The sequence below is a fragment of the Molossus molossus genome, unplaced genomic scaffold (genome assembly GCF_014108415.1).
Source record: "Molossus molossus isolate mMolMol1 unplaced genomic scaffold, mMolMol1.p scaffold_m16_p_13, whole genome shotgun sequence".
Lineage (NCBI taxonomy): Eukaryota > Metazoa > Chordata > Mammalia > Chiroptera > Molossidae > Molossus > Molossus molossus.
Window position 1 is genome coordinate 25,357,021 of NW_023425348.1, and position 11,222 is coordinate 25,368,242.

An 11,222-nucleotide genomic window follows, 5' to 3' on the forward strand; every position below is an offset into this window, starting at 1 on the left:
TTAAAACTACCTAAAGATGCCAGTCAATAACTCTCCAAGTAGCAAAGTATTTTTAAATCAAATGACAAAATGCAGTTCTGTCAAGGCTTCATTGAACTAGCAATTTCATGGAAAATAAGATTCCTAGATAAAGAAAGGATGTGATATATCTTTTTAGATACTAGATAACAATATATAGCCAGAGTTACAGAGCTATACATATTCAGTGCCTGTAAGTTTATTCTTGGCAAAGTAATTCAATAAAAGCAAATAACATAATCATGAAGCTCACTGAAGCATTATTTACAATTCAAAAAATGGAAATGATCCAAATAAAGTATTAGAGTAGTGATTTAATAAGCTAAGTATACCATCATTTTGTGATGGAATAAAATACAACCACCAAAATCATATTTTGAAGGTTATGAAATAATGCTAAGTAAAAATGAAATAATAAGCTATATACTACTTTGCATCTGTGTAAAAATGAGTGTATGTCTGTATGTATACCTATATGCAAACATTAAACTAATTACTGTGTATATTGAGTATGATTGAGATTCAGTATTCTTTAATATTAAATTTTTTCAGTAATTTTTTTTTTTTTTTTTTTTAATCCTCACCCGAGGACATTTTTCCATTTTTTGTTCAGATAGAGTGGGAGGGAGAGAGAAGAAGGGAGAGAGAGAGAGAAACATCGACGTGAAGGGACACATCGAGTGGCTGCCACCCGCACACCAACCAGGGCCGGGGACAAACTGCAACCGAGGTACGTGCCCTTAGCGGGAACCGAACCCGGGTCTCTCTGGACCGCAGGCCGACGCTCTAACCGCTGAGCCAAACCGGCCAGGGCAGTAATTTTTTTTCTTAAAACGAAGAACCACTTATTAAAATCCTGCTGAACTACAATGTCAATGCATGTATAGAAAGCAAAGGGAAAAGGGAAAGGAGAATAAAACAAATCTGTTTTTAATCAAAGGTATAAAGAGACTGTGATCACCCCTACTCCCACCCTGAGGTTATTTTGAAAACTAATGCTCCATGTTGTGTTGCTGCTTATAGTTAACATAAAATTGATATACCTTGGGATTAGCTGGGATTCTCTTTTAAGATGCAAATAATACTTTTAAAGAATGCTCTTAATAAACTTGGTTAATGATAAATCTTTTCTTAGCTGAGGGTGGCTTCTTTGAAAGAAGGAATGCTTGGATGGAAAGTTGAACTAATGGGAGATAGAAATTTTAATGACAGCAGTCTTGGGTCGGATACTGAAATGAGAGGACTTGGACCGCTGGGTTGCGGTAAAGTCAGAGGGCACAGATGAGAAGGAAATCACCTGGAGGAAAGAGAGATGTGAAATCTGAAAGGCAGTTGGGAGGACTGCCAACAACCTTGACTTTTCAGTTTTGCCCAGAGTCTGTCCAGATTCCTGAAGATGCTTAAGGTCCGATGGGGAGAGGCAGTAATTATGACACAAGTAACAATGGCTAATGTGTTCATGCAGAAAAACAGGCCAAGAGGAAGTAGAATCCCTTGACTTGGCCTAGTGCACTAAATGTTTCTAGAGGCCTAGTATCAGAAAACAAACTCCTCCCCATCCTTCCTCTTTCCTAAGGATTTTTTTCCTTTCTTCTCCATATTTAACTTCCATGAGGAGCTGGCTCTTCCATATATAAATAGGGCCAAGAGAAATACTTTAAAAAATCACCTACAGTTAGCTGGATATTACAAATGTACATAATGCATATTTCATTACATCCCTTGCCTTTTTATCAACCATTGTTAATTTACATTTTCACATGCTATATCTAATACATTTGCAATTCACCATCTTCTGCTTTAGGAAAATTTGGTAACAGTTCTTAGCTTTATTCCCAATAATATCTTTGCATATGTTGAATCCCTTAGACCCAGTTTTCCTCAGATTTATCATTTCAAAGAATAGGCTACCCTGCATATTATCATTTTCGTCATTTTGCTTATCTGCTCTGAGAACAGTCATCACAGTACTCATTTCTCTATCTCTGGCAATTTTTAATACTGTTTCTCTTGTTAGAATTGTGTCCTTAATGTCCAGAAATGCAATTTGATAATTAAAAGTAGCATCTGAATACATTCTGGATATTTAAGGACATATTCTAACAGCATAAGTTAGTTTTACTTGTTATATTTAGTACTTTATATGAATGGAATACTACAGTGGACACTGTGTTGTACTGTATACACTACTTCATAAGGTATAACACGGTATAACAACACACTAACGATGGCTGTGGTGGGGAGGGGCCCACTTGCAGTACTACAGCTGTTATTGACTGTTTCCTATGAAGTCTTACTAACAATGGCTTAGGCTCTTCCATATGAAATGTGGTCACATTTTGGGGAGAAAATAGTGTGGGAATATTCTAAAGGTAATTTTGGGTTTATTGACCTACATAAGTGTAAGTAGGAATTAGAAATGGAAAAAAGTAAATTATAATGTTTAATGTATTCAGTGGACATTGTTAACACATTTCCTGTGTTAACATACAGGAAAACATTTTTAAATAAGGATTTTTAAACACCTCTTCTTACCTCTTGTCCCAGCTTAAAAATTCTGTACAAATTCCTCTGTAGAATACAGTGTGATACAAATTAAAATCACATTATTCTTTTAATGTATTTTATCCCAAACAGCAATAAGAGACTTTCCCCATATAGTCAACTTTAGTGATAGAAATGGAGAGACACAGGTTTCTCTAGTGGCCACTGCAACTATTGCAATATCTTTTCACTCGAAATGGAAGGTATCGGCAAGTAAACTGTTATCATTGATATGATTGATTTAATGATAATGGAATGGGAAAGGTGCATAGAGTAAGCAAGCAAATGAATAGTAATACCTGATTATTTCTAATGATCTGAAAAACAGAAAGGTTTACACAGAACATTAACAGAAATCTGAACATGCGTTTCTTCAGATTTTTAAAAAGATTGTAAGCTGTCCCAAACTCCATGTTCACAAGCTGATGCCATCAAACCAGACTGTTGCTAATAATCATATTTAACTTTTCATCATTTCTGCCACTATACTCTCAGATTATTTATACCTGTGTGATCCCTTACAGTGTGGCTTCAGAAAAACCGCACAATTCTTTGTCAAGCAGAATACAAGTTACGTAAATTAATATTGTTATTGTATCACTTGTACTGAACTCGTGAAAATGTAACCCGTTAGTGAATTTATGCACAAAGACAAATACATTAAGTTAGCAAGGTTACTCCATGAAAATAAGATTAATCATGTTAGAATGTTTGGAGTCCTTTTTGTTTCATTTCCTGCAATGAGTGAAGTAATGTAGGTACAGTTATATTTAAATAGGTCAGCGCAGTGACATTTTTCCTATTTTAGCTGTAGGTGTGTCTAGCAATATTCACAATATTCTGAGTGAGGAATGTTCTTGTTGGTTGATTTCACAAGAAGAGGATTATTAATTATAAAACCCTAGAAGTCCATATAAATGTAGAAATTAAAATTCTTGCAGTTTGCTAACAGTAAAATATTAATATGTTATAATCAGATCAGATTCATTAATTAAGGACACAGACATGACTAAACCGTTACTTTTTACTTTACACATTTTACACATTTTTTCGAAAATAAGGATTAAGTCAGAAACTACCGGTACTTAATGTTGGTATGAGAGTTTAGTTTTGCAGCTGCTTGTAAGCTGGGAAATGGTCATCATGCAGGCACCTCGAACCCAGCAGCTGGGGAATGGTCATCATGCAGGCACCTCGAACCCAGCAGCTGGGGAATGGTCATCATGCAGGCCCTCGAACCCAGCAGCTGGGGAATGGTCATCATGCAGGCCCTCGAACCCAGCAGCTGGGAAATGGTCATCATGCAGGCACCTCGAACCCAGCAGCTGGGGAATGGTCATCATGCAGGCACCTCGAACCCAGCAGCTGGGGAATGGTCATCATGCAGGCACCTCGAACCCAGCAGCTGGGAAATGGTCATCATGCAGGCACCTCGAACCCAGCAGCTGGGGAATGGTCATCATGCAGGCACCTCGAACCCAGCAGCTGGGGAATGGTCATCATGCAGGCACCTCGAACCCAGCAGCTGGGGAATGGTCATCATGCAGGCACCTCGAACCCAGCAGCTGGGGAATGGTCATCATGCAGGCCCTCGAACCCAGCAATCATGCAGGCACCTCGAACCCAGCAGCTGGGAAATGGTCATCATGCAGGCCCTCGAACCCAGCAGCTGGGGAATGGTCATCATGCAGGCCCTCGAACCCAGCAGCTGTATGCCTGCAGTGGCTCGCATGCTTTCCTGCTTCCAGGGGCCCTCGTCCTGTCTTACACACCGTTTACTCCGCCTTCCCGAGCTCTGTTGTTTGTTTGTTTGGTTTGTTTTTTTATCCTCACCTGAGGACATTTTTCCATTTTTTGTTCAGATAGAGTGGGAGGGAAAGAGAGGAAGAGAGAGAGAGAAATATCGACATGAAAGGGACACATCGAGTGGTTGCCACCCTCACAACCCAACCAGGGCCGGGGACAAACTGCAACTGAGGTACGTGCCCTTAGCGGGAACCGAACCAGGGTGCCTGGGGACCGCAGGCCGACGCTCTAACCGCTGAGCCAAACCGGCCAGGGTCCGAACTCTGTTTTTTAAAAACTTAGTTTAAGCATCACCTACTTGATGACCCTTCTCCCCTCTGGATTGGGTTAATTGTCTGACCTTTGTATCTTGGGTAGAGTCTTGTGCTTAGTATTTGGGAAATTGTTTTGTAATCATTTGTTTTTCTCTCAAGACCATAAGCTCTCCTAGTACAGACGTCTTTCACTTACGTATCTGCAGTGCTCAGCCCAAGTGCTCAGTCACTGGGTTGCATAAATAAGTAAAGGAATCATTGTATAAACATTTAAAGAATGAATAACGCATTAGATTCTACTACTAAAATCTGAAAGCCAGAAAGTGTATATTCATTGCTTTATTATTCACATCATATGTCGGATTATGTTTATTTCTTGATTTAGGTATTTTTTGTTGGCAGAGTTTGTGCTCGGCGTACCAGAATTTATCATAATCTGAAACATTTTAAGTTCAAGCTGTACCAAGAATGTTGCTCCATGACAAAGACAGGAGAAGTTGCAGATGAACAAGTTAAAGAAACAGTGAAAAGAATTTTCAAGCAGTCAAAAGAAAATGGCTGGATTAAGGAGGTGAGGTGAATATAAAACAACCATCTCATTCAGTAGATTCTGGAGCCTATTTATGATCAGTGGGAGGATGCCAATGGTTAGAAGGCAGCGACATTTAAAAGAGAATCTCTCCTTCTCCCCCTATCTTTGTATTTTCTTTTTTCACCATTCCTTTCATGCTTGTCATTGTCCTACCCTGGATAGGTACCCTGCTGTTGTGAGACAGTCATTCAGCTCATCGGGTAAATTTTAATCAGCAATAATACTGTCCCTTAATGAAAGCTTTCTGTCCTTTCACTTTTATATATGTGGCATTCCTTACATATATATTAAGTCCCCTTATTTTCTTTGACAAAGTACAGGACTCATCTCTACTTGTCTGCTTCCTATTCTTTAGAAAAGTTCTTGTGACCTGAGAGGGACGAAGCACCTGGTGCCAGTCCAAGGGAAGGATCTCGGCTGCCAGTCCTCATACCCCCTCCGCCCCCCCTCGGGACATGGGACTTAGCAGTGAGCACTGTAAGGGAAGATCAGAGGTTTCAGGCCTTGGCACTGATTTTGATTCCCCCATATCCTGTTGATCACTAGATTCGGTATCAGGGGTTGTGGGGTTTGAAGAGTGCACTAGAATCCTGAAGGTCTGCTGGCAGAGCTTGCAGATTGTGTGGTGCAGGGAGAGGATGCTCACGTGACTGAAGTCTTTACAACGGGTCTAGTTACATGTATGGGGAAGAGAACATATAGTAGATTTGCAGGCAACTCAGATCAACCAGGATATTTAATCTTAAAAAGAAAAGCCTGGCCCTGGCCGGTTTGGCTCAGCGGTTAGAGCGTCGGCCTGCGGTACAGAGAGACCTGGGTTCGGTTCCCGCTAAGGGCACGTACCTCGGTTGCAGTTGGTCCCCGGCCCTGGTAGGTCGTGCGGGTGGTGGCCACTCGATGTGTCCCTTCACATCGATGTTTCTCTCTCTCTTCCTCTCTTTCCTTCCCGCTCTATCTGAACAAAAAATGGAAGAATAGCCTCAGGTGAGGATAAAAAAAAAGAAAAGCCTGACTTGAGGTCCATTGCCTGGGTTATTTGTATCATAGGGGAATTTGTGAAAGAGGAAAATAAAAAAGAAGAGAGCTCAGAGAATAAACGTATGAGCAAAGGGAAAGAAAAAGAGAACAGGAACTTCTTAGGCTCTGTCCTGCTCGGCAGAGGTCTCCGGGTCGAGAAGGACATCAAGGTTGGATTCCCTCTAGACAGTTGTCTTCCCACTACAGACCACCACCCAGTGAGCTCGGCCGCTCCCCACACCTTGACGCTTAGGTCTTGTTCCTCTCGTTCGACTCTCTTCAGCTTTTTCTCTTTCACTTTGCTTCTGCTTCTCACTCCCAGTGCTTTCCACCCTGTCTTCTGTGCTTTCAGTTTGCCTGAGGGAGGAGTCATCACTTACCCAGTAAGGCCGGTCTTCATTTTCCTAGATGACATTAGATTCCTAAGTGCTTTTATTGATGCATTTAAGTGTTGCCAACCCTCTAGTGGAGTTGAAAGACCTATTGAGACAGCACATTTTTTAAGAATTGTGTACTAGGTGTAGAAAAACTAGTGTGCATGTATTATATATATAATTATATATCTAGGAAGAACAATAATGTTTTTTGCAGGAAAGCCTAAAACCATTTTTAAATGGAATACCTTCGAGAAAGCTTCACAAAGTTTGTGACAACACAAGGGACCTGGAATAAGAAGAAATATTCTTAGGAAGAGAAAGCCAAGCGTCCTGTTCTGCCCAGAGAAAAACATTTAGCATTGGGCACTGACAGTATTTCAAGATCGTGCATGTTTAGAACAACAGGCACATTTCTTTCATATAAAATGCCAAAGAGGTTCATTTTCTGTGTGAGATCCCTCCTACTTTAAAAATATTTGTCCATAGACTTTCTCAAAAGATATGCCGGAAACTAAAGAAGTTTATAGCCAATATAAACCCACATGCAGCTTTTGGTGCTGTGGTTAAATTTCCGAATAGATCCAGTGCCCTGACATTGCTCCCGTCGCCCTGCCCACCCCTCGGTGTCTGTGAGCTTGAGCGGCAGCACTGCGTGGTTCCTGTGATGGCGATGCCTTCTTTGGCCTCAGCCTCACGGCCACGGTTAGAGAGCCAGGGCTCCGTGCTACGTGAATGCCTACATGTCGGTGGCTCTCCCGCACCTTCCTCCCAGTTACTGCGTCACCCCCTTTTCCTTACACACACTGTGTGTTCCTGTCTTTCCTTCCCCTGCTTGTTTCACATCTTGCTGTTTTCCTTCACCGGCTCTTTCTTCCTCTGAGCGTTTTTCCTCCATTGTCCCAGGATTCCCAGCGTTCCTTCCTCAAAACCTACCACCTAGCCTGGCTTGATTCTTCTCTTCTCCCTCCTACCAAGTGAACTAGGAAGATCTGTCTTTAACCTAATCACATGAAAGATTAGGAGCAACTTGAGTGTGAAAAAAGAGCAAATGATAAAACTATAATAAAGCCAAAATATATAATAAATGTAATAGTAATATATGTCTCATTCTAAATCTGAGCAGAACAGCATACCTTCATGCGCTACTGGCAAAATTCTAACAAACGTTTTTTGTTAAGAAGAAAGTGCACAAGATGGTGAGGTTTCCAGGGAAAGTGAACATAGTTGGGGTGGGGTGGTGGACACATGAATCCCAGGAAGTGACAAAATATGTCAATACAAATAGCAAGTTTGTTTTACAGATGTGTTTAAAGTACATTTCAAATGTATTACATAAATACATAAGAATTTTAAATTGTGACTAGTTATTCTGCCCCTTTCCAAAACTCTTCGTACTTGTTCTCTTTCTTTATCCCTTTTTAACTTGAAAACGTGTTCTTGTCTTCCACTCCTTAAAATGATGTTTCTCAAAACATGGCCCCAAACTACCTGTCAGAATCACCTAGAAGTTGGTACAAATGGTGTGGCCCCTTGCCTCACCGAGGACCAATTACTGAATGTGAGTCCTCATGGATGTTAAACGCCCAATGGTTAACAAATTAGGTGACTCTTAGCAAATTAAAGACTGAGGGCTCCTGCTTAAAAGTAAATGTTGCACTGGGTTCGCCCGTTCCTTTTGCAGGTCTAACTGCTACTCCTGAGTAGACCATCGAAACTTCCTTTTATGTTTGACCTCTTTCTCATTCTCTATTCCCATAATCCCAACTGTTTTCATCAGTAGGTCTATCTGGCACTCTACAGACTTGACATAATAAGACCCAAACTCTCCAAATATTTGATTAAAAAAATAATGAAGCAGGATCTTTAGGTAGAGAGAATGAATGGCCATGCAATACTGCCTTCTCTCTGAATTCACTTTCCTTCTTTTTTCATCCTAAAGCTGCACCCTGCCCCCACCTTTTAAATCTCAGAAATAAGCTACTACAGTGGTTAAAGCAGGGATTTAACTATTTTCTCACAGTAGAATTTGTGGCAAGTCTCTTCACTTCTGTAAGTCTAAGTTTTCTCTTCAGTAAAATAAGAACTAAATAATAATTAGGGTTTTGATTGTGGAGATTAGATAAGTAACACATTTTAAGCATTTAGTATAGGACATAAGAATTAGTAAATGGTCAAGTAATGTTAGCTATTATTAGTAATAAAAGCGAGAAGAGGTTTTCCTTCCTTAGTATAGCTCAGATAGACTGTAATTTTCCAAAATGAATTTCATAAATAAGAGGAAAAAAAGAATATAAAGATAATATGAAAAGCATAAAACCAGTCAAACTTTTATACTATAGGCTTTTTAAATCCTAGAGTACGTTACTTATATCTAGTAAAACCTGTCTGGGTACTAGGTGAACAGAATCCCTAAGTAGTCCATAAGTTGTTTCTTCTTTTCTTTATTCTTTTTTTTTTTTTAATCCTCACCCAAGGACACTTTTTTTTTTTTTGCATTTATCTTCAGGTAGAGTGGGAGGGAGAGAAGGAGGAAGTGAGAGAGAGAAATATCAATGTGAGAGAGACACATGGAATGGTTGCCACCCACATGCCCCCAACCAGGGCTGGGGACAAACTGCAACAGAGGTATGTGCCCCCAGTGGGAACCGAACCCGGGACTCTCCAGTCCGCAGGTGGAAACTCCAACCACTGAGCCAAACCAGCCAGGGCTCTTCATTCTTTTTGAGTCAGAGATTTTTACGGGTTGGGGGAAGGTTTCATGGCCCTATCTGGAAGGAAAATGCACTCCTCATATACCCTTCCATTTACCACAAAAGTCAGGGTTATCACCTCGCTGGAAGAACCAGAGTTCCTAAGTAGAGTTAAGAAACCATTAGTTAATCTCCCCAACTGAGGTAAGCACTGTGAACTCTGTCAAAGATGAAATCTCCACATCATCCTGACTCCTCTCTTTCTTGTTCTAATTTACCTTTACTCTCCATCTTCATTGCTGTCACTCATTACTAAGTAGTTGCCAAACTCTTCTATAGTGGATGTGCTACCTTTAAAAAAAAAAAAATACACCTTGGATCATGTCAGTCGCCTGCCCTAACAGTTTTCCATCGCCTGTCACATTATTGCTAAACTCTTTAACCCAGCCTCTCATACCTTTATTGCCTGACCTCAACCTCTTTTGTTCAGCCTTATCTTTATTCCTCTAAAAAACATGGTAGTCAAACCCGATACTTTCTTGTCTTGTCACTGTTGCATGGACTGTTGTCTCCTCTAGAATTCTCACCACCAAATCCTTTTTCATAGGACAGCTTGGATGCCACTCTTTCCTCAGAACAGTGTCCATACTTTTTCATGGCATTTGTTATTGGTTGTCATCGGTGTATTCCTACTGAACTCTGTCCTCGTTAGCGGAGAGACAGCAGTTTTTTTGTACCTAGTCATTAGCAGAGTACTTGATATATGTTATGCATCCTACAGTGTTTTAATGTTATTGAAGTTGTTACACTTTTATAATAAATACATTAAAATATATAATTTACAGGAACGTAATGAGATTAATAATAATGTTCAGATTGATCTCTTTCCAATGCTTTATATGAGTTAGAAATGATCATTTAAAATTGAGTTCCTCTTTATATTAAAAAGATTTTTGTTCATGAGTACTACGAAATGAAATTGTTCCTATTTGTGTCTGTAGATTGAAAAGGCCTAGCTTATCCTCATTACTTTGAGTAAAATAACTACCTTTTTTATTATATACACAGAAATATGATCTACTTCAAGACTATCTCAATGATGCGGATTACTTTCAAGATGAAAAGTTTGACTGAATTGTAACACATTTCCTTCAGAGAAGATTTTATAAATTCCTGTAGGTGTGAAGATCATGAATCCTGTTTCTCTGTATCATGTGACTTTTTATATATTATATATATCTCTTCATGGCAAAGTATCTTGTTTAAAACATGTTCATCTTAATTTCCATGAAGTGGCACTCTACAATCTAATAAAACTTTCATCTGCTGTACATAGAAAACATAAGCTTAATAATGTTTACGGGTATTTTGAAGTTATGTAACAGTACCTTTATAACAAATAATTATCAAATGAATAAACTGTTCATGTCCTGTCAGTTAATAGAAAAATACTATATATATATATATTTTTAAATTTTTTTCTTTATTGATTTTTAGAAAGAGAGGGAGAGGGCGAGAGAGTTAGAAACATTGATGAGAGAGAACATTGATCTGCCTCCTCCTGCATGCCCCCCACTGGGGATTGGGCCCACAACCTGGGCATGTGCCCTGACTGGGAATTGAACTGGCGACCTCTTGGTGCATGCATGGGTCGATGCTCAACCACTGAACCATACCAGCCGGGCAAAAAATACTATGTTTTAAAAATGTACTTAGACCAACATCAACATGCATTTATTGCTGAATCCCTGCCCAGACCAGTTTATTATCCTGTTTTCACTAATATATTTTGTACTACTATCATGTAAATCAGTGAGCCATGGAAGAAACCTCAGTGTTTCATTCAGTTCAGTCCCCATGCCTCAGAATCAGACTGTAGTTACCCATTCCAAGTACAGGAGTGATTTTTTATTTTTCTAAACTT

At 39.7% G+C, this 11,222-nt stretch overlaps 1 protein-coding gene across 5 annotated transcripts in view; it reads left to right on the plus strand.

The window, feature by feature from the left end:
• CCDC82 (coiled-coil domain containing 82) overlaps positions 1-10,756 on the plus strand; it is a 32,652-nt gene extending 21,896 nt beyond the window's left edge. For 3 of the 5 annotated variants that reach the window (XM_036259317.1, XM_036259318.1, XM_036259316.1), the window contains exons 7-8: positions 5,008-5,193; positions 5,570-5,939. In XM_036259317.1, the coding sequence (XP_036115210.1) occupies positions 5,008-5,193; positions 5,570-5,680 (297 nt within the window). In that variant the 3' untranslated portion in view covers positions 5,681-5,939. Of the gene's footprint in view, positions 1-5,007; positions 5,194-5,569; positions 5,940-10,366 lie in introns of those variants that run through there. The other 2 variants (XM_036259319.1, XM_036259320.1) reach the window with 2 other exon arrangements.
• Positions 10,757-11,222: the final 466 nt, after the last annotated feature.